Source organism: Poecile atricapillus, chromosome 11 (assembly GCF_030490865.1).
Source record: "Poecile atricapillus isolate bPoeAtr1 chromosome 11, bPoeAtr1.hap1, whole genome shotgun sequence".
Taxonomy (NCBI): Eukaryota; Metazoa; Chordata; class Aves; order Passeriformes; family Paridae; genus Poecile; species Poecile atricapillus.
The window spans coordinates 412,287-434,911 of record NC_081259.1 but is presented as its reverse complement, the minus strand read 5'-3'; the positions used below and the strand labels follow the sequence as shown (position 1 = coordinate 434,911).

Below are 22,625 nucleotides of genomic sequence, written 5' to 3'. Positions count from 1 at the left end.
CTCTAGAGCCGGGATGTGGCGGCCGCTGCCCGCGCCGGGACCACCGGGACCACCGGGACCGCCGCTCCCCGCGCGCGCCGCCAGGGGGCGCACCAGCCCCGCCAGGACCGGCAGGGGCGGGGCTATGAGTTAGGCCACGCCCTCTTTTAAAGGGCCAGCGACTCTGTCTGGCCGGAGGGGGCGTGCGCGTGGGCTCCGGCGGGGTCAGAGCTCACCGGCCACCGCCCGGTCCCGCTTCCCCCCGCACACACCCGCCAGGGCCCGCAATAACGCCCTGCGCGGGGGAGTGTGAGCAAAGGGCGGGGCAATCCCGCGTGGCACCGGGGGCCAGCCACGGGCCCTTGCCCGGGGGACACGGACACGGTTCCTCGGGGCCGGCGGGACCGCCGGGCACGGCGGGGGACATCGAGGGCAGGGAGAGAAGGGTCAGTGCGCGCCTCGGTGGGATGGGAGGAACGGGCAGCGGGAAAGGGAAAAACCACGGAGTGACCGGGAGCAGGACACCGCGCGTCCTGATTGGCTGATGCGGCTGCAGCCTCGGGCCTCCGCGCTCTGATTGGCTGAGGCAGCATCCTCCTGAATACGGGTTCTCATTGGCTGAGGCAACAGTTCTGATTGGCTGGGGCAGCATCCTCCTGAATCCGGGTTCTGATTGGCTGAGGTGGCCGCATCCTTCTGAATCCGCGTTCTGATTGGCTGAAGCGCACGGGCAGCTGCTCCCTGACAGCCGGAGCTGCCGGGGCTGGCCGGGTCCCGCTCCGGGTCCCGCTCCGGTCCCGCTCCGGGTCCCGCTCCGGGTCCCGCTCCGGTCCCGCTCCGGGTCCCGCTCCGGGTCCCGCTCCGGTCCCGCTCCGGGTCCCGCTCCGGGTCCCGCTCCGGTCCCGCTCCGGGTCCCGCTCCGGGTCCCGCTCCGGTCCCGCTCCGGGTCCCGCTCCGGTCCCGCTCCGGTCCCGCTCCGTGTCGCACGGTGTCCCACTCTGTGTCGCGCCCTGTTCCCCGCTCTGTGCCGCTCTGTGCCCTGCTTTGTTCCCCGCTCCGTGAGCCGCCCCGAGTCCTGCCCGGTGCCGCGCTCCGTGCCCCGCTCTGGATCCCGCTGGGTCCCGTGTCCCGCTCCGGGTCCCGCTGGGTCCCGTGTCCCGCTCCGGATCCCGCTGGGTCCCGTGTCCCGCTCCGGGTCCCGCTGGGTCCCGGGTCCCGCTCCGGATCCCGCTGGGTCCCGTGTCCCGCTCCGGGTCCCGCTGGGTCCCGTGTCCCGCTCTGGATCCCGCTGGGTCCCGTGTCCCGCTCCGGGTCCCGCTGGGTCCCGGGTCCCGCTCCGGGTCCCGCTGGGTCCCGTGTCCCGCTCCGGGTCCCGCGGTGCGGCAGCTCCAGGCACAGCCCCGGCTGGGGCACCCACGGGAATTCAGAGGAGCGAATCTCCCTGCGCCTCGTCTCTCCCCGTCACTGTTGGCGAATCTTTGTGCGGGCAGGGCCATTTCCAGGCCACGTGCGGGGCGAGGCCGGGCTGGGAGTGCGGGAGGGAAGCGGCAGTTTAGGGAGCGGTGACACCGGCCGCGTCCGGGCTCCGGAGGGCTCCAGGCTGGGCCGGCGGGCAGCGGCAGGGACGAGCCGGGATGCCGGGCGGCCCCCAGACCGGCGGGGGGGATGTGAGCACCGGCAGCGGCAGTGGGGACAGAGCAGGGAGCTCAGTTTTCACCAAAAACACAAAAAAAACCCAGAAAAGCAGAAGTGAACCCAGACAAAGGGCTGCGTGTGGAGACAAACTCCACCGCGATTAGTCCGGCCGGCGCCACCTGCTTCCATGGAGATGAGAATCTCCCGACACACCAGTCGAATCACGGTTGCCTCCTCCGCATGCTCCTTCTTCTATGGGGAGGAGACCCTCCTCCTCCTCCTCTTCCTCCTCCTCTACGTCCTCCTCTTCCTCATCCTCCTCCTCTTCCTCCTCCTCCTCCTCTACATCCTCCTCTTCCTCATCCTCCTCCTCGTCCTCCCCCTCCTCCTCCTCACGGTGGAAGCCAAAGCGTGCAGCCCGCAGATCCTTGGCTGTTGGCACCCACTCTCCTTCCCGTGCCACATCCCATCCCCATCCCTCCCTTTGGGAACCAGCTGTCTCCTGCTGCCACATCTCCACAGCTCGACCTCTCCCTCTCCCTTCTTGGGGAGCCAGCAGCACCCCCTTTCCTAAACCCTCCAACTTCTGGATCACCTTCTCCCCTTCCTATAGCACATCCCATCTCACTCCCCTCCTCTGGCCACCTCCTCCCACCCTACCCCTGCAGGCCGTGGCCTTTCCCTCCACCTCTTTGTGTCGGGTGAACGGCATCCCCCCCAAACCCCTCCAGTTCCTGTAACATCCCTAATTCCTCTCATCCCGTTTTTAGGGAAAGAGGAGTCCTTGCCATCAATCCCCACAAGCTTTTTGGGGTGCACATGACCTTTCCCACCCCCATAGCGGGGGAGACCAAGGCCCAGCTGGATATGGGTCTCTTGAGAAGGTCACCCCCCCTCGGCATCATTCCTTGGGTCACAACCCCCCAGAATGAAGGGTGAGGTGGGAAATGACCCCTGTGCTTCTGGAGGGGACATAATGCAGGGACAGTGTGGGCATAGGGCTCTCATCGACCACTCCCACCCCCATTCCCCCCACCTTTGACCCCCCCAAACTGGTACCGAGGGCGGCCCCGGCTCCGGTGCAAGATGCTGCTGAACCGGGGGGGGGGCGGTTCGCCGTGGTCGGGCAAGTTGAGGAGGGGGAGGAAGATGAAGGGCGGGCGAGTTAGGAGGAGCTGCTTTGCATCCCTTCACGTCAGCCCTGCCTCATTCCCTCCTTCTTCCTTCCTGCGCACCCAGCGCCGGGCCCGGAGCCGCCGCCGCCGCCGCCCCGTGGAGCCGCCGGTGAGTCCTCACCGGACCCCCCCGCGCCCCTAAAGCCCACCCATCCCCTCCGCTCCCAGCGGGGGTACAACAGCGGGGACACCGGCGTGTCGCCGCCTTCCTGCCCCGCGCCACAGAGACGGGAGCGATGGCGGCGGGAGGCACCGGGCGGAGCGGGGAGGACGGGGGTCCCGGCTGTGTGCCTGGAGCCGCCCCTCCCCTGAAATCCCCCCGAGAACTTTCCCGTGGCCGCACGCGAACTTTCTCCGCCGGGAAAGTTGCGGGGAGGGCGCGGGGCGGGGGCCCTGACCTGTTGCGGGAGGGGGAGCGGCGCAGGGAGGGACCCCCGGAGGCATCGGGCGTGGGGGGATGCTCGGGGGTCCGGGGGTCGGGCGGCACCGCGGGCCCGCGCCGTGCCCCAAGTTTTGGGAGTTTCCTGGTGTTTGCGAGCGGCCAGCGGGAGGGGTCCCGGGTGGGGTCCCCCATGTCCACAGCGGTGCTCCGGGGAGTGAAGGGGGGCAGCGGGGAGTGGGGGTGACTCCCCACACCAGGCAGGTCCCGCTTCGCCTTCAGTCCCGGGACACCCCGGGATGTCCCGGTGTGGGAGCTCCCGGTGCTCCGTGGGAGCTCCGCAAAGGCTGGGGGGCCTTTGAGCTCTGCGCCCAAGCAAGGCACCGAGGGGAGCTGTGTGAAAGCCCTCCGGAGCTCTGGTCATAACAGGGTGCAATGGATAAATTAGTCATAATTAATTACTTAGGCATTAGGATTTTTCTTCTGAGCAACCGTGTAGGAAGAGGAGGGTGACCAGGGGGAAGAGGGGCAGCCCAGAGCCTGACCTGCCCTGGTCTGGAGCCGTGGGGAGCAGCAGCTGGGGCAGCGCTGGCTGGGCTGTGACCATGCCCTGCTCCCACCCTGGGTGACAATATCCTCACTGCAGAAACAGCCTGGGACAGCCACGTCCCCCTCGCCTGGGCCCAGCTCCTCTCCTGCAAGCAGCTTTGCATCAGTGCCCTCTTTATGGGTCACACTGTATCCCTCCAAAACGGGAAATAGGAGCTGAAGCTCTGCTGCACCCCAGAACACATTCCCACCCAAACTGGGGGGTGACCTGTAGGGTCAGACGTGGCTCCCTGCAGCGGTGGCAGTGGAGCGTGGGTCACGGCTCATCATGCTGGCATTTTGGGCTTGGTTTAATCCCTGAGAAGGTGTTTGTTTGGGGTGGTTTTATTGGGCCATTTTCATTTATCACCTAGTTTGGGAATCACGGTGTGGAGAGGGAGGAGCATAGGCACTGTCCCGCTTTGCTCTGCAGCTGAAAGTACCGAGGAATCTACAGAGCAGTGGGTTTGTACCTCCAGAACATGCCAGCATCACAACCCATGAGAGAGACTGCACTCCTTTATTTTACAGTCGTTCCTTGTGGGGAAGTCAGCTCCAGCTCAGCCTCTGCTTGAGCCCAGGCTCTGGGCATGTCCCTGGGGTCTGCCAGGCCAGAGCCAGTGTGGGGATGAGAGGTGGCCTGGTGTCAAGGGGCTTCCTGCTGGCTTTGTTCCCCTCCACCACCCACTCCCAGATTTGGTTTCCCAAGCCCCATCACATCCCTGGCTCACAGTCCTCCTGTCTGGGCTCAGGTGCCAGTTCCTGGAATGCCCCAAATACCTGTTCAGGGCACATGTGCCATGGAGGTGGTGTGGTGGGGCTGGAAGAATGCTGCAGGATGCCCGGGATGTGATGTGCCAGCAGTGCCCCATCCCATCCTTTGTGCTGCCTGTGGCTGGAGTCTTCAGGATGAGTCATGGTCCCCCCGCTGAGCTCTTCCCAAAGGGCTTGACCCTGGGGACAGAGACCATGATCAGTGACAAGCGTTTTCCCTTTGTTCCTGTGTCCCACATTTCTCCTCAGCCCTGTGCACACTCTCCTCCTCCTTCTCCCTCATCCTGGCGAGTGGCTGCGGGTCTGGTGTGGGAGAGGAGCTGGCGCAGCCCGTGCCCAGCAGGGCTTTCCCTCAGCCCCAGTTTCTGCCCAAAACAAAATGAAATGTGGCAGTCAGTCGGGAAGGAGGTGCTCCTGCTGAGCTGGGGAGGAAGGTCTGTGTTTGGGGGTCTGTGTTTGGACACTGGGGGGCTGCTCTGCTCACCTGCTTCACCTCCAACAAAGGAACAGGGCTCTCCCCCTGAAGGGAGCAAGCAATGATGAACTTTCCTTCCCAACCTTTAAATTAAAGGGGACAGACATGTTTTTGGCTTTTGCTGGCCTTTCCTTGCAGCTGTCCATCTGTCATTTGAGTGACAGTGGAGTATTTCTAATGAAAAATAACAGGAACAATGTGTCAGCACCTGTGGGCGGCTCCGCAGTGTCCCTGTGCTGTCACCTCCTGGTCCTCAGAGTGTTTGGACAATGTTCCCTGCAAAGTGTCACAGTTTTTAGTTAAAGTGGCCAGTGTCTGGGTGCTGTGCTGTGCACAGCAAGGATAAACTTGCAGAAAGTTCACATGAATCTTCTCCAGACTGGCTCCAGGGATGAGCCAGGGATAATGGGATGCTTGGGAACACCTTGGCTGTGAGAGATAGAGAGGTCTGGTGGACAAGGTACATCTTATGGCCCTGAAGATTCAACACCAGGTTATTCCAAGCCCCATCCAACTGGACCTTGAACTCTTCCAGGGATGGGGCAGCCACAGCTTCTCTGGGCAACCTGTGACAATTCCATCTCTCTGTCAGTCTGGTGCCATTCTTCCTGGCACTCCAGGTCCTTGTCCAAAGTTCCTCTCCAGCTCTCTCGGAGCCCCTTTAGGTGTTGGAAGGAGCCCTTTGGTCTTCCTGCAGCCTTCTCCTCTGCAGCCACTGGGCAGGCAGGGCTGGGCAGAGCAGAGCCGGCCGGGCCGGTGTGGCAGTGCCGCAGCGCGTCCGTTCAGGAGGAGCGGGCAGGGAGGAGGAAGCAGCACATGCTCATTGTTTTACTTCCACTTCTCGTCCACGGGGACCCACGTTCGTGCCTGGGCAGTGAACACCCCGAGTGCTGGGCTGGGGAACGGGAATTTCCCGGGGACGGCGGCAGGACAGGATGGTGAGGGGCTGCTCATGCTCTGCAGGGAGCCTTCAGTGCCCAGCTGGGACTGGCCCCGGCCATCAGAGCCACCCCAGGCTGGAGCCCGCGTCCTGCCCGTGCTGGGGGTGACCTGGAGAAGGAGAAGAGGGGGAGGAAGGACAGGCAGAGCTTCCAGAGGAAGAGTACTCACCACTGCCTCTAAATTTATCCTTCCTGTTTCTCAGCAGCAGCATTGTCTCATGCCCATTCTCTGTGGTGTCAGGCCATTGTCCCCTCTCTGTCTCTCTCCTGGCGCCCTGTTCCTCACCATGTTACCCCAGTTTAACCAGCTCTGGCTCTCCTGTTCCTTTGCTTTCAAGTTTTAATCCCAGTGTGCTCCCCAGCCATTTTCCCTTCTCTCACCTCCGGTCTGTTCCCACACCCGCCATCCCAGGGCCCTCCCCGTGTCCCACAGCACCAGCCCCTGGCTCGAGGGTTAATCTGGGGGCTGGGCAGTTGCCAGCTCCCCTGGGCTCAGGACTGGGAATCCATGAGCAAGCTAGAGAGCAGAGCTGTGAGGTTTCCCTTGAGGAGCTCTTTGTCCAGCCCATGATGGGCTGCTCTCAAGGGAGAACTTCTCCTTGGAACCATGGAATCATTTTGGTTTGACAGGACCTTTGAGAACACAGAAGCTCAGGGCAGCCTGGCCTGCTCATCCCAACCTCCCCAAGAGATGGGGAGGATCAAGGACATCCTGGACTGGCCAGGAGGATCAGGGACATCCAGTACTGGCTAGGTGGATCAGGGATGCCCAGGACCAGCCTGGCTGGTGGCTGCTGTTGGGAAGAATTGTTTTTGTGGTTAGGATGGATGTTCCAAGGATTGTGAGGGTCTCCTTCCTCACAAAGGACTTTCTACTCTGAATCCTGACCCCTCAGCCATCCAAAATGTAGGCATCTTAAACTCCCAAATCAAACACCTCCCTGCTCCATGCCAGTCAATTCTTTGTTAGTTTATGGAGCTGGCTGAGAGTCGTCCTTGCCGGGCACAGACTGACCTGCCCTCCTGGCTCTGCCCTTGGCTCTGCTCCAGAGCCACCAGTTTGTCCTTGCTGTGGCCATTCTGTGCTTGCTGTGCACAGTCACCAGCCCTGGAAGTGCTCAAATGCTGTGTGGACCTGGCAGCTGGGACATGTTTTACTGGTGGCCTTGGCAGTGCTGGGGAATGGTTGGGCTCTGTGATCTCAGAGGGTTTTTCAGCCGTAGTGATTCCATGATTGCAGCCCCAGCTCACTGGGAGCTAATGCCCCTCAGAGGAGCTCTGACCTCGGGGCCAGGAGTGCCCTCTGGAGAAAAAATGCTTCCCAGAGGCAGCAGCATAGGCAGATCTGGCCAAGTTTCCTCCACCAGAGTGCTGAATCTCTGCTGAATCCCTTCACATCCATCCCCACCTGCAGAGCCCGGCTGGGCCATCGCTGAGCTCGCCTGCAGAGAGCTAGCCCTGATTTATGGGGGCTCCAGTGCTTTGGTTTGGCTTTGTGATTATCAACAAGGGACGCACAGAAGGAAATTATTTCAGCAGCTGAATATTGTGTGTGTTTATGGGACTTTCTGGCTGTGAGAAGGAAGGGCGAGAAGTGCAGGGGTTGTGAAGATTGGGATGAGAATGGGCAAGTGGTACAGACCCCAGGGTGAGCCAGAGCTGCCAGAACTAAGGCAGAGACAGCCCAGCCTCACTGAGACATTGGGAAATATTAATTAGGATGAGTAAATGGTGAAAATATCCCCACCCCACCACTCACCAGTGGGATTTGCCCTCTGCATCTCCCTGTCCCACCCAAGAAGCCCTCTCCAAGCACTTGATGCCAGGCAGGTGATCCATCCCCCAGAGCCCACAGCAGCTCCCAGGCCAGGTTCATCCAGCACTGGCTGTTTTCAGCAGTGGGACAGCCAGGAGTTGCAGACCCTGGGCATTGCTCCCAGTGAGTTCCCGGTGTGCTGAGTTGTGTCCGTGTCATCTGTCCAACCACTGACACACTCTGGACAGCAGTGCCAGACCCCCTTCTTTCAGCTCCTTTTCAAAAGATAAATATGTGTATTTTTGTATAAAATCCTGGCCTCTGTGCAGAGTCAGGAGCACTGCAGGAGCTTTCACAGCATGATGACACACAAAAGCACACGTGCAATAAGCGGGAATTGCGTTTCACCCTGGCCCTGTGACCTGGCAGCAGCGTGCAGCCAGCACAGCATCCCCAGACCAGACACCTCTGCCTTCTCCCCAGGAAAAACAGCCAAATCCTCTGCTGCTGTGGATCTCAAAGACATTGGCCACGCAGACAGGGAGGTGCTGCGGGGGCAGCAGGCACAGCTGGCTTTGGGCCATATGGGGATATGTGTCTTCCACACCTGGCTTGGGTCAGTCCTGAGCTGGGAACTCATGAACTGCCACCAGCAGGGACCTTTGTCCAGTGCCTCCTGCTCCATCTGTCCAACCCAGCCTCCCAAACACTCGTCCCTGCCTTGCTCAGCTGTGCAGAAAAGGATCCGAAACATTTCCCACCTTGGGGATCTGAAAGTAGAAGTGGTGCTGGTAGCTGTGCAGTTGGGCTTGTTCCCGTAATGGTGTGACACATCAAAGAACCTGGTTATTGGGAAACTGGGAGTGGGGCATTCCCAGGTGGCCTGGTGCAGTGTGTGGAAGGGGGCTCAGTGCTCCCCAGTTCCTGCCCATGGTGGAAAGCTCCAATTCTGTCCCCTCCGTTCACCCAGGGTCTGAGAAATGGCACTCGCCGTGTTTGGGCCGTGTGGGCTGAGTTCTGCAGCCGGCTCCTTGTGCCAGAGGTGATTCCTGAGCCACAGGGCTGGGGGCCGGTGTCCCCCCCGCTGGTTCAGCTGTGCCTCGCTCACTGGGACCTTCCCCATCCCTGAGGCAAAGCACAGTGGCTGGTGCTGTGCCCAGGGATGTCCCGGGGGCTGTGGAACATGGGGGCAGTTTCTCCAAGGCAGAACAGCCTCAGAATCTGGAGCTGGCAGAGCAGACACAGCCTGAAGTGTCCCCTGCCCTGCAGCCCTCCGGAGCTGGGAGCGGCTGCCCGACCGGCAGACACACACGTGGAACATTATCCAGTTGAGTATTAATTATCACGTTCAAATTAGAACCCCTCAGCTATGATTAACTGATTACCCAGCCCTGCAGCGGGGCCAGCAGCTGCAGAGATTGTGGCAGAGCTCAGCAATGTCCGGCTGTGGGGGCACAACATCCCCCTGGGGAGCAGCAGCCCCCAGCCCCGCAGGGCTCAGGGACCCCCTTCCCTCCTGCCTGGGATGAGCTGTAGGAGAGCAGTGGGGAGCAGTGGGGAGCTGAGCTGGACTGGGCTGGGCTGGGATGTGCTGGGATGTGCTGGGATGTGCTGGGATGTACTGGGATCTGCTGGGCTGGGCTGGGATGCACTGGGATGCGCTGGGATGTGCCGGGCTGTGCTGGGATATGCTGGGATGTGCTGGGATGGGCTGGGATGTGCTGGGCTGTGCTGGGATCTGCTGGGATGTGCTGGGATATGCTGGGATGTGCTGGGATGGGCTGGGATCTGCTGGGATGCACTGGGATGCGCTGGGATGTGCTGGGATATGCTGGGATGTGCTGGGATGTGCTGGGATGTGTTGGGATGTACTGGGATGTACTGGGATGCGCTGGGATGTGCTGGGCTGTGCTGGGATATGCTGGGATGTGCTGGGATGTGCTGGGATGTGCTGGGCTGTGCAGAGTTTCCCTGTGTGCCCAAGGGCTGGTGTGAGGGGTGCACGGCTCAGGGGGTGCTTCCCATGCTCAGCACGTGGGGAGACTGAACCTGTCAGCACAATCCCATGTGCTTGGGGTATTCCCCTTCCTCACTGCCTTTTCCTCTGGAGGGACATTGCTGGTGCCACAAATGGATCTGGGCCGGGGCTGCGTTTCCGTTTGTCTGTCCTTGCACAGGACAGAGCCTGGGGACGCAGGGACAGCGGGCCCAGGAGCCACTGTCCTGCAGAATGGATGGGCTCCACACATGGGAATATCAAAACTGGACCAAAATTGTTGCCAAGCATAAGGGCAACAATGCTCTTGAAAGTAACACCCTAAAGTGAGACCCTTCCCACTGTGGGGACCTTCCCTTGCACCTGAGCAGCTCTTTCACATCCCACCAGGCAGTCTGTTCCATTTGTACCGTTCTGGGTTGGTTTTCCCCTTTTATAGCCAGCTGGGTTACACACACCAAGATTCCTGAACTCCTCCTGCCTGTGTGCTGTCTCCTCAGACCTCTGGCCACATTTATGGCTCTGCCCCAAAGTCCCAGCAGTTTATGATCAACCCTGGCCTGGGGATGCTGAGCAGGAGCTGTGCCCAGCAGGAGTGATGCCACATAGGCTCAGGACATTCCTCTCACCCTCAGCCCCAGGCTGCTTTGGGGTGGGATGGCATCACACCCCGCTCTCTGCAGGACACCAGGGTGCCTCTGTCCCACAGCACATGCTGTCCTGGTGGGCTCCATGTCCAGCGTTCTCCTCCCCCTGGGTGTCACCTCCCTCTGTCCCACATCCCAGCACTGCTCTCCCCCTGCCCCTTGGTTCATTTTGGGTTCTTTGGGCACTTTGGTCCATCTCCACCCATGAGGGTCTGCTGACCCCTGCCACTGCTGAAGATGCTGAATGAACTGGGGCAGTGCTGGGCCTCACAGAGCGGGGTGAAAGCCCCGTGGGGTCTTTGCAGGCAGGGGTGGGTCCTGGCAGGTTTGGGACTTGCAGGGCAAAAGGGGCTGCACCCACCCTTTGTCCCCTGCAGGACCTAGCACAGCATCAGGCCCCTGGGTTTGCCTCTGCCACAACCATCCCAGCTCCTTCCCCTCAGGGTCTGGGGGTTGACCTGAATCCACACTTGTTCCTATGGGTTTGTTTTCTCGGGGTGTTTGCTCCTCCATTTTCCTGAGGAATAGTGAGGTGGTGAAGGTCCAGCCCAGCACTGCCGAGTCCCGTTTCCTTTCTGTCCCCATCTGCGTGTGTGAGTGCTGGGAATGGGTTTGTCAGCGCCTCGGCGCCTTTCAGGGTCTTCGCAAAGACCAGATTTATTTTCTGCTATGCTGAGAATTAGCTCCCCTTTCTTCCTCTTCCCTCTGCCCCCGCTGGAAAGAGAGAGAATGCAGGGAAGAAGAAAGGATTTCCATCGCGGCAGTGATTGGCACAGCCCTGAATGAGAGGTCATTCCAGCCGGCTCTTTCTTTTCAGGGCCCTTTTTTCCTGCTCCCTGTATTCAGGCTGGCAGCATTCTTTCTTTTCAAAGCTCCTCTGTCTGTCTCTCTCTTCCCCCTCCTTTATTTTTCATCCCTTTTCTTTACTTTTGCTGTCTTTTCATTCTGTTTTTCTCCACCCCCTTGGGGCTCCATTTTTTTCTTTCCCTTTTCCTCTATTCAGTTCCTTTTTTTCTTCTCGCATCTCTTTTGAATAGCTCCGCTATTTTCGGAGAGGAAAGGGACTGTGCCGGGAAAAAGCCGTTACAGCAAGGAGGAACTTGAAAGTCTTTTCTTTCCCTGTTTATTTCATTTAAAAGCAAAAATTGTTTTCCAAGGCCGAGCGAGGGTTCTGTGTGGAGCCTTTGAAGGCAGGCTGGGACAGCAGCAGGGCTGGGGGCCCTCTCTGCTCCCGGCAGTGCCGCGTTTGCCGCGGTCCCAGCCCCCTGGCAAAGCCCTGGAGCTCCGGGCTCAGGGTGGGGGAGCTGCCAGAGGGGCTCCAGGCAGCAGCAGCCCCTCTCCCTCAGCTCACCCCATTGCAGTTATCTGATTGAAAGGCTCTTCCTGCCTCAGGAGCAGCAGCATTTGCAGGGATGATGTGACCATGACCTCCACAGGCAGGTCCGGGGTTTCTCCGCTGCAGCACACACCTGTCTGCACGGGGTGGGAATGGAGTTTGCTCCAAGGGAAAGCGGGGCTGGCACAGGGAGCCCCTGAGGACACGTGGGATGTGCCAGGACAGAGCAGGGCCAGGTTTGGAGGGTGTACACTGCACACACGGTGTGCCACGGTGATTCCGGTGCCTCTGAGGAAACCCCGGCTCTGCAGGTGAGGCTGGGCCCAGCGTCACTGCTCCAGCTGCCAGCGGAGCTGGGCTGGCTGTCACCGCTCCTGGGGCCCTGGTGCCGTGCTCTGACAGGGAGGAGATGCTGAGCCCTGTGGCACAGCTACAGGAGCTCCTTGGGAAGGCAGGTGGGGCCAGAAAAGAATCCCCAAAACGCTCCCTGCCTGGGCTCCACGCCAGGCATCAACCATTGGTGGCTTCGGTGCAGCTTCAGTGGGACTTTGGTGCACTTGTGATGCAACTTTGGCGAGGTTTTGGTGCAGTTTTGGTGCAGTTGTGATGCAATTTTGTCCAGGTTTTGGTGCAGTTTTGGTGCACCTGTGACTGCGCACAGAGCACAGGTTTTCACCCCCTGGTTAGAGCAGAATGCTGGCTCCAGCATTAGCTCTGGCTCTGGCTCTGGCTCAGCCCATACAAAGCTCCCTAAAGAGACCTCCCCAGAGCAGGGACAGTGCTGGTGGCCATGGGCCTGCTCCCTTGGGCTCCTGGCTGTGCCATAACACCAGAGTCCTGTGGGAGTGACCCCGAGCCAGAGCCAGGCTCCCTGCTCCTTCCACTGGCCCCAGAGCCCGGAGCAGCCTGACTTCCTCCCATCTTTCCACTACCCCCGTGCCCAAATGGATGCAATCGGGACTCTGAATTTCAGGAAACTCCTTTTCTGCATGAATTTTAGTCTGCCCTTGTTTTGCTGTAACACAGAATTTGAGGGTGATCTATGGCACAGGAGCTGCTGACTCCTGTGCTGGCTGTGTTAGGATCACAGAGTCAGGGAATCCCAGGTTTGGAGGGAGCTCAGGGATCACCTGGTCCAATCTTTTCTGGGAAAAGTCCAGAGGGGCTGGAGGTCAGGGCTGCCAGGTGCTGGAGAAGGGGTGGCAGGGCATTGTCACCCCATTGTCCTCGGCCAAGGGGCACTTTGGGGTGTGGGCAGGGGTCCCGTGCCAGGCGTGTGGGCTGCAGGAGGGCGGGAGTGGGGCCAGGGCCTGCTGGTTAATTAAATAGATCATTTCTTTAAAGTGAGATTCAAATAATTGTAACCCTGAGATAGAGAAGGCATTGGAGGAGATGAAAAGGGAGAGAGAGAGAAAGGAAGCAAAGGACAGAGGTTCAGAATGGAGAGGGAGATTAGGAGAGAGATGAAAGAGAGAGGAGAAAGATAAGAGGGAGAGAGGGGACAGATCTCGGCGCGAGATGGGCGTTGCCAGGGAAACGGGAAGAATGAGGGAGCAACTGGAGGGATGGAGGAGCTGAGGATACTGGGGGTGGGGAGCGAGGGATGGAGGAACAGAGGGATAGAGAAGTGAGGGATGGAGGGTTGGAGGGATGCAGGAGAGAGAACGGAGGGGTGGAAGAGCGGAGGGATAGAGCCTCAGTGTCAGAAGGAGGAAAAAGGGGATTTCCAGCAGAACAGGAAGCAGGAGTGGGATGTCACAGCTCAGCACGGGTGCCTGTGTGCTGGGAAGAGCATTTGGGATGGCAGCTCTGTCCCGCTGCAGTGAGTGGCCACAGCACTGGCTGCTGTCCTTAGCCTGACCCGCTCACCCCAGCTCCCACTGCTGGATCCCACATCCCTGGCAGATAATGGAGGAACCAGGCAGCTCTGTGCTCAGCACACTTTTGTTCTGCAGCACTGGTAACCTCTGATTATTTGAAAGTCTTTCCTTTTTCCCTCCCAGTCAGAGTTTGCCAATAACCATACATTTTCAAAGGGGTAAATATTTGGGTCCACTGATTGATGGATGCAGTGATCAGAGTGAGAATATCCCAGTTCTGTGGAATATTCTCAGAAGAAGTGCCCATGGAGAGGCAGGGGAGGGTTTGATATGCTCTGATGACACCCTCTCCTCCATGAGCCCTTGTCTCTCCCAGGGCCTCACTTTCCCCAGCTTGGCTTTCCACCTGCTCTTATTATAAACATTATCATCATCCCTCTGCAGATCCCAGGCTGAGTCCTTTGTTTTGTGAAGCCAAAGCCCCCAAAGACTTCTCTTCCTCCCCCCAGAAGCACTTCAGTGACACGCGTGATGTCACGTCTGTCACCGGCAGGAGATTGCAGGGGGCGGCCGCTCTCTGATCCACTGACAGTGGAAGTTTCTTTTTTCTGGAGAACTTCTCCCTAAAACGAAAGTTTTCCTTTAAAAATGTAGTTTGACAGTATCTAGTGTGGAGACACCGCCTGCATTTAAGGAGATGTTTGTTTTCTGTGGCAGCAGCACCTGGCCCCATGGCTCCTGCCCACTTCTCAGAGCTTTGGCTCATTTTTACAGCAGTTCCTCTGTATCAGGGTCAGTTCTGGGGCAAGAAGCGCCAGTTTCGGTTCTGCCACGGTGTGTGGAGCCACTCTATGGATCAGCCCCTGGCACACATCACCAACACAGAGCCAGGGCCAGGCAGTGCAGCTGAGGCGGCTCCCAAATCCTTGGGATGGTGCAGGACTGACATGCTGGGTCAGGTTTAAGAATCATTTTAGTTGTGATTTTCAGCAAAACAACATTTTTCTGTTTGGAAATGGGGGGATTGAGCAGCTTTATATGAAATCTGCAGGCAAGATGAAAGCCTGTTTTCCCCTTTATTAAATTTAAATGAAGGCTGCTTTTGAAAAAGAAAGGAAAATAAAATCAAAGGTTTTCTCACAAATATCAGATCCATTATCAGCCATTTTCTGGTAAAAAGTCTTGAACAGTTTTACTACCTCCTTCCCCAGTGAGAACCCCCCTGCCCAGGGTCTCACTTTGTCCTGGGGCTCAATCCTGTGCCTTGGGAGCTTTTCCCCCAAGGTCTGCAGCACCACATCTGTCCCCAGGGAACCTCCCAGGAGCCCCCAGCACTGGGAGCAGAGGGTCTGCGGAAGGGTCCCGCAGAGAGCTCTGCAATGGGGGTCCCACAAAGGGGATAGGCAGGAGCAGGTCCTAAAAGTCCTCTTTCCCTTGGCACCAGGCTTGTCAGGCAGCCTGGGAACCTGTGCAGGGGATCAGGTGACTTCAGCTGCTGCTGGTGCCAGCTCTGGCACCTGCTCACGTGGCTGCCCTGGCGAGCTGAGGTGAGAGCAGTGGCAGCAGGGTGGGCTCCTGCGGGCCTGGTGGGGATCACTGCTGCTTGGCTGAGAAGTAAATCAATCCCCCAAACCATCTGGATTTTGGGTACCACTGTCCCTGCCCTGCAGGAATGGCTGGGTGAGAGTTGCTGGGTGCTGCTGCCTCTGGGGGGGCGAGGGGAGCTGGGAATGGAGCCGACTGCCAAGCGAGGGTTGGTGGTCACCAGTACCTGCTGGGCACTGGGGCCACGCTCCCTGCCAGAGCTGCTCCCGTGGGGCTGTGGCTTGGATGGCTCTGACCCTTCTGCCTCAGGTGTTCCAGGCAAACCTGTGGGTGCAAAGGTGAGGCTTCTGTGGGCTGAATGTTTTCATGCTGCTGAAGCGAGGGCGTACCAGGCTCTTATCTGGAGAGTGCTGGCGCTGGCTGAGGGGCCGGCTGGGGCGGCACAAGGATTGGGCAGGTGGGTGAAACCAGGAGAGGTAAAACAGCAAAGGGAAGGGAAACGTGTCCACACACACGGGGCTCAGCCTGGTGGCTGGAAAATCTGGGATCCAGCAAGGAATGCGCTGCGAGTGGAGAACCTGTTGTGCAGATGCTGCTGCCAGAGGGACCCAGTGAGAAGTGGGTATTTGGGGGGCTAATCATGGAGCAAGAGAGGAAAATAAAAGTAAAATAGCACAAAGAAGTGAAAGCCATGAAAAAAAACTACTTTAAGTGACCAGGTGGTGAGTGAGAAGCTGGTGGAGGCTCTGACGGGGGCAGCCAGGGCAAGGGAGGGCAGGGTCTGCAGGATGTGCCAGGGCAGAGCCTGGATCTTCCCAGTTGTGTTGGGAAAGATGAGAGGAGAGATTGCACCAAAACTAAACTTTGGAGTGGGAGGAGAAATGATGAAAGAACCCCAAATTTCACAACCCCAAAGGCTCAGGGACAGCAGCCACCAGTGCTGGCCCCGGGTGCATCCGTCCTGTGCTGTTGGGCAGGGGGAGATGGATGAGTGGCCGGGGAGCTCGGCACAAGCCACTGGCACAGGGGACATTGGCAAGTGTCTGTGTGACCCCGGCGAGTGGGAGAAGGATGGGCAGGCGAGGGTCTGCATCGGGAAATGAGCTGGAGGGACCCGAGCCTGGCACAAAGGGCCGGACTTTAAAACTAAAGGTTGTCAAGGCCTGGAGGAGGGTTTGGTTCGCAGCAGCGGCACTGGAGAGGGACCCTGAGCGCGGTGGGTGAAAGGCTGCGGGTGCAGCCGCGGCTCTGGAGGTCTGGGCTGGGCAGGAGGAGGAGGAGGAGCTGGAGGAGGTGCCTGTGTCGGTCCGGGAGCGGTGCTGGGACAGGAGTGTGTGCCGTGTTCTCCTGCCCGGGCACCGTCCTGCGGCAGCTCCCTCGGAGCAGAGGGGCTGGCACTGCCCTGCATTCCGGGCTCTGGGCAGTTTCCTGGGGGAGTGAAATGCATGACCCCACCTCACTTGCCAGTGTATTGGGAAACGGTGTTTCCAGCTGCCTTGGCAAGTCCCGAGGCGTGAACAGGGAAGTGAGAGCGGGAAGTGAAACAGCCGCCCCTGCCCTGTTCCTGCTTCCCCGTGCGCTGCTTGTGCAGCAAATCTTCTGCAGCGCGTCCCGGGGCTCGGTGTGCGATGGAGACAAGTGCCGAGAGGTTTGTGCACACAAGGCTTTGGCTTTCCTGCTCACGAGGGGAGCTCATCCCCTTTCCCAGTGCCCAGAGCAGGGTCCACGTTTACTTTCCCCTAAAAGCCTCTGTTTTGGGGTGGTTGTAAGACCCCCTGGGCCTGGTCTGGGGAACGTGTGGGTGCTTTGTTCTAGCGGCCGCCTTGTCTCGTGGTGCTTGTTTTGGGGGGCAGAGACCCAGCACCATGCGGGGCCCCCTGACCCCTCTGCCGTGCTGGGGTCGTGGGGAGAGCAGCCGGGTCCCCTCTGCCGTGTCCCCCCTCCTCTGCAGCTCAGGGGCCCCAAGGAGCCCACGGGAAGGGGGTCCCAGCGGGCGGGGTACGGCCCCGGGGCTGTTCGGCAGCCAGCAGCCGCCTCCCTGGCCGATCCCTCTTCTTCCTCCCAACCCTCCTCCTCTTCCCGCCACCGCCCTCCCCCACTCCTTGCTTTGTTTCGCTGCCTCCGCACTCCCCTCATCCCCTTCCTTCTCCTCCTTCTCCCACCCCCATCCTCTTCCTCTCCGTCTCCTCCCTGCAGCCCGCAGCCGCCCGTCCCCTCCGTTCCGTCCCTGCCGAGCGCTGCCCGCCGCCTCTCCGGGGTGCCCGGGCAGGGAAGGGGTGCCCGGGCACACGGGGGTGCCTGGCTGAGACCTTCCCCTGGCAGCTCAAGCCTGGGCAAGGTCCCCTCATCGGCTGTATGTGACCCTGGGCCAAGAGCCACCAGGGCCAGTGGCAGCCCCGAGGTGGCCCAGCAGATGGGAGGGAGCCGGTACCCCAGAAGTCTGCGGGCAGCCAAGCCCCTGTGGTTGGTGTTGCTCCCCTTCTCTGTCTTTTCTCACACTGGTTCTTGACCTTCCCCCTCATGCCATCCTCTTCCCCATCCCACGCCTTGTGCTGTGCTGCTGTTTGGGTGTGCAGGGCACTGGTGCCAGGGGACACTTTTGGGGTCGGCAGGAGCACAGAGAGGCCAATGGCCCTGGCCATCCCCAGTGGCCCCACAGCCGACCTGGCTGCAGCGATGATGCCCAGGCACTGCGGGGTTCCCCTTCTCCAAAGTGGAGGTTCATCCCACGATCTCACGCTGGCAGATTCTCCTGGGACTGTGACAGGATCTGGCTCAGAATTTATCCCTGATTTACCTCCCCCGCAGGATTTCTTTGTTGTAGCTGCAGGAATAATTGTATTTAGGAGAGCACTCCTTCAGCAGGAGGAAGCGGCAGCTCCCAGGCACATCCCTGCCTGTCACCACTGGCTGCTGGGGTGTGCTGGGGTGTGCTGGGACCCCCGGGGGGTGTGCTGGGACCCCGGGGGATGTGCTGGGACCCCCGGGGGATGTGCTGGGATCCCCGGGGGGCTGTGCCAGCCATCAGGGCTGAGCCAGCACAGCCTCTGCCCGTGCCTGGGACCACTGCTAGGTGGCCTGGAGGGTCTGGGCCCTGTCCCTCATGCTCCCTGTGCCCTGTGCTGCTGCGGCTTCTGCCAGAGCTCAGAGGCACGCTCAGCTGTGAGCAGCTCCCAAAATGTGCGAGCACTTGTTTCCCGAGTCCCTCCGAGCAGCTGGAGGGCGTGCCGGCAGCCAAACCCCCGCCCCAGGAGCTGACAGCCCATCCAGAGAGGCTGACAGTGGGCACGGATCCAAGCTTCCCTCCTCCTCCTCCCAGCCCTGCAGTGGAAACCCCTGGGGCCACTCTGGCTCCGCATCCTGGGGTGTGTGCTGCTGGGGACCCACGCTGGCATCACCCGTGTCAGCCGGGGCTGCCCTGAGGAAGGGAGTGAGGGCACAGTGTCCGTGGGGAGCTGCCAGGGGCTCAGGGCCGTGTCTCTCCCTCCTCAGCCATGACAGCGTAGGCCGGCGGCGAGAGATGAATCGGTTCAGCGAGTGCGGGACGCAGACGGACGCGGTGGTGGTGCTGTCCCTGGCACAGGCTGCGGTCCTGGGGCTGGTGTCCGATAATGAGCTGCTTGGGGCCACCGTCACCCCGACCGGCTTCTTCCCGGGGCTGGCCGGGGAGCAGCTGGACAATGCCACCATGGAGCCTGGGGAGCCTGAGGGTGAGGAGCAGGCGCCCGGGGACGGGCAGGACGAGGACACCCTGGAAGCAGACTCCTCCCTGGAGAAGCACGCCCGCAGGAGGAAGAGGCCACCCGTGAGGCTGATGCCCAAGGTCAAGAGTGAGAAGGCAGAGGCGGAGGCTGAGCCACCGTACAGCGTGTCCGTGCCTGGGGACGAGGAGGGCGAGGGGCAGCACGGCCACGCGCCCCAGCCCGCAGAGCCCAGCCAGGAGCCGGCAGTGCAGAGCGGTGCCGTGAAGATGATCGACCTGGGCACCTTCAGCAGGAAACCCCGACGCCTGCGGCACCTGCGCCGGCATCGGGAGCTGGAGGGCACCGAGCGCCGGCGCAGGGGCGGTGACCTGGCCAGCGGCACCGCGGGGACCCCGCAAACCGTGGGCACCTTCGAGGCGGGTGCCCCGTCCCCGGGTGAGGCAGAGGCCCCGGCACCGGCATCCCCCGAGCAGGTGAAGAGCGAGCAGGGCTGTGGCTGGCAGGAGCCGGGCGAGCTGGAGGTGGCTGGAGGCACCAGCGAGCACAGCAGGAAGGCGCAGCTGGACCGGCTGGACATCAACGTGCAGATCGATGACTCCTACCTGGTGGAGGCGGGGGACCGCCAGAAGCGCTGGCAGTGCCGCATGTGCGAGAAGTCCTACACCTCCAAGTACAACCTGGTGACCCACATCCTGGGCCACAACGGCATCAAGCCCCACTCCTGCCCACACTGCAACAAGCTGTTCAAGCAGCCCAGCCACCTGCAGACCCACCTGCTGACCCACCAGGGCACACGGCCCCACAAGTGCGGGGTGTGCGGCAAAGCCTTCACTCAGACCAGCCACCTGAAGCGGCACATGCTGCTGCACACCGACATCAAGCCCTACAGCTGCCGCTTCTGCGGCCGCGGCTTCGCCTACCCCAGCGAGCTGAAGGCGCACGAGGTGAAGCACGAGAGCGGGCGCTGCCACGTGTGCGTGGAGTGCGGGCTGGACTTCTCCACGCTCACCCAGCTGAAGCGGCACCTGGCCACGCACCAGGGCCCCACGCTCTACCAGTGCCTGGAGTGCAGCAAGTCCTTCCACTACCGCAGCCAGCTGCAGAACCACATGCTGAAGCACCAGAACGTCCGGCCCTTTGTCTGCACCGAGTGCGGGATGGAGTTCAGCCAGATCCACCACCTCAAGCAGCACTCGCTCACGCACAAGGTAGGGGCTCGGGGTCCTCTGGGGTGCTGTCCTCATCGTGCCCGGAGGAGATGTGCCAGCTCAGGATGTGGGTGCTGGCAGAGAGGAGTGTCCCAGTCTTGTGAGGGGATGGGTGGTGCAGGTGGGCAGTAGCACCTGTGGCTGGCATTAGCTGGGGTCAGTGACATGCAGTGAGGGGGTCCCTGGGACCCAGCCCCTGCCCTCCCGGGGGTTCCCTTCCTCAGGGAGGGAGTTTTAGACCTGCTGCAGGGTAACCTGGGGGGTCCTATCCGGGAGCTGTCACAGCCCCTCTGGGCAGGCTGTGTGTGGGTGTTCACCGTTTTCCAGGGGCTCGTTAATGGGGTGCAATTGGGCTGAGCCCCAGAGCAGAGCTGGCACTCAGCTGCACTTACAGAGCCTGTCCAGCCCCCACCTGCATGTTGCTGGGCTCTCAGATACACCCTGTGCTGTGCCCAGCACAAGGAACACATCCCTTGCCCATGGGGTCCCTTCTCCACTCTTGGCACCACTCGTGTGTCCCCAGTGCCTGGGGGTCTGCCCAAGCTCCCCCCGGCCCACAGCTCTCCCACCCCTGGCAGGGCGTGAAGGAGTTCAAGTGCGAGGTGTGCGGGCGGGAGTTCACCCTCCAGGCCAACATGAAGCGGCACATGCTGATCCACACCAGCGTCCGGCCCTACCAGTGCCACATCTGCTTCAAGACCTTTGTGCAGAAGCAGACGCTCAAGACCCACATGATCGTGCACTCACCGGTGAAGCCGTTCAAGTGCAAGGTACCAGCGGGATGGGGGGGCTGATGGAGCTGGGGATGCAGGAGCACAGCTCCAGCTGTGCTATGCCCCCAGGAATCTGGCCAGGCTGAGCCCTTGGGCACGGGAGCAGCTTTGTGATGCCTCCCCTGCTCACTTGGGCATGGATTTATCTGCTCCAGGCTGTGATGGGAGCATTGCTGCTGCTGAAATCACAACCAGTGCCTCTGTCTGACCAGTGCTGGATGCTCTGGAGCTCCCAGCAGCATCAACACTGCGTCCCCAAGCCCCCCACGCAGAGCGGGAGGAGGGATGGAGGGAGGGAGCCCCGTTATTCTTGGTGGGAGCCCCAGGGGACCCTGGGGGCCAGGTCTGCGCTGCAGAGCCTTGGCCAGCTCTGGGGGCTGACCGTGGGCACGCTGCCGGCAGGTCTGCGGCAAGTCCTTCAACCGCATGTACAACCTGCTGGGGCACATGCACCTGCACGCCGGCAGCAAGCCCTTCAAGTGTCCCTACTGCTCCAGCAAGTTCAACCTGAAGGGCAACCTCAGCCGGCACATGAAGGTCAAGCACGGGGTGATGGACATCAGCCTGGACAGCCAAGGTGGGTCCCCGGCGCGGGCTGGGCATCGTGACTGCCCCACAGCCCTGGGAGCTGGGCTGTGCTGTGCTGGCTGCGGCAGGTTCGTGTCTTCTCACCCAAGGGTCACCCCTGCCAGTGACCCAGATCCAGCAGGGCTGTGGCTCCTGGGGAGTTTTGGGCTCCAAACCCAGGGAGGGGGGAGCTGCTGGTCCCAGGCCTCCTCACAGGTCCATCACCGTGTGTCCCTGTGCTGACTCCTAGATGCCATGATGGAGCTGGCCGGGGCTGATCACACCGAGCTGGATGGCCAGCAGGAGATGGATGACTTCGAGGAGGAGAACTCTTACGGCTACGGGGCTGTGGGCAACCCCCCAGACGAGCACACGCTGGCCGAGCAGGCCATGAAGGAGATGGCCTACTACAACATGTTGTAGCCAAGTCTGGTGGGGCTGTGGGGGCTTGGTGGGGTTAAGAGGGGCTGCAGCACCCAGCCAGGCCCCCCAGAGCTGGAAGGATGGCTTCCACTGGGCTTGGGGAACACAGGGATGTCCAGAAGACTTTGCTGGACCTGCCTTGACTCTGTTGCTGCCCCCCTGCCCCTGCCTGCACCCTGCATCTGGTGACTTGAAGCTGCAGGCAGGGGAGGCATGACCCAGCAGATCACTGAATGAGTAAGGGATGGAAGGGGCTGCTGTGGAGCAAGATGATGAGCATCACTAATTATTCTACCTCCTGGGTCCCCCCTCGCTGCACAGGGGTTCTCCCTGATGGGCAGAAGCCCCTGCCCGCATGAGGAGGTGGGTTTGCATTTCCCACTCCCCCTGGGGCTCCCTGTGCCAGGCCCTGGGACACAGAACAGAGTATTTTCATAGCTCAGGGTGCAGTCAGCGCCCACAGCTCTGGGTCTGGAGCTGCAGCCAGCGGTGGATCCGGGGGAGGCAAACCCAGCCCAGCCTCAGCAAATGATGGTATTTTGAAAGTAATTTATTTTTTTCAGATGTGCCGCGTGGTTGGATTTATCTTTTCACTGAGTTCAGTTCCCTTCAACCAATGTGCTTTGTAAACCCGTGTAAGCTGTGTGGTCTGTGTGGGGAGACGGGTTTGCGAGGGGCTGAGGACCAGAGCGGGGTGTTGGGCAGAGCCCCCATTAAGGAACTGGCACCCCCTCCTTGCCCCCCAGCTGCTCTGGGGCTGGAGGAAAAGGCTCTGTGCAGGTGCACAGACTGGGGCAGCCTGGGAGGTGGGGGTTTGCCGCCTCCATGCCCGGGGATTTGGCAGGGGAGCTGGGGCACTGCTGAGTCTGGGACCACTCTTCAGGCTCTTCACTCTGTGCCCCGC

General features: G+C 60.8%; 1 protein-coding gene across 5 annotated transcripts; it reads left to right on the top strand.

Annotated features, from left to right (window-relative positions):
• Positions 1 to 292: 292 nt before the first annotated feature.
• On the top strand, positions 293 to 22,355 carry ZNF710 (zinc finger protein 710). Of its 5 annotated transcripts, none has more exons than XM_058847170.1 (5): positions 293 to 425; positions 18,539 to 19,958; positions 20,537 to 20,728; positions 21,134 to 21,308; positions 21,549 to 22,355. In XM_058847170.1, the coding sequence occupies exons 2-5, from the start codon at positions 18,567 to 18,569 to the stop codon at positions 21,719 to 21,721; spliced, it is 1,932 nt and encodes a 643-aa protein (XP_058703153.1). In that variant the 5' UTR covers positions 293 to 425; positions 18,539 to 18,566; the 3' UTR covers positions 21,722 to 22,355. The 5 variants fall into 5 exon arrangements, with proteins under 5 accessions (XP_058703153.1, XP_058703154.1, XP_058703155.1 ...); XM_058847171.1 differs by lacking the exon at positions 293 to 425 and adding an exon at positions 2,759 to 2,898; XM_058847172.1 differs by lacking the exon at positions 293 to 425 and adding an exon at positions 14,692 to 15,048.
• The last annotated feature ends 270 nt before the right edge of the window (positions 22,356 to 22,625 follow it).

Bases quoted from the DNA above. Each gene is read 5' to 3' on its own strand.
- ZNF710 (XM_058847168.1), top strand. From the start codon at position 16,675: ATGGAGACAAGTGCCGAGAG. The intron at 19,959-20,536 runs GTAGGGGCTCGG...CACCCCTGGCAG, and splicing joins AGCACTCGCTCACGCACAAG to GGCGTGAAGGAGTTCAAGTG. The intron at 20,729-21,133 runs GTACCAGCGGGA...CGCTGCCGGCAG, and splicing joins TGAAGCCGTTCAAGTGCAAG to GTCTGCGGCAAGTCCTTCAA.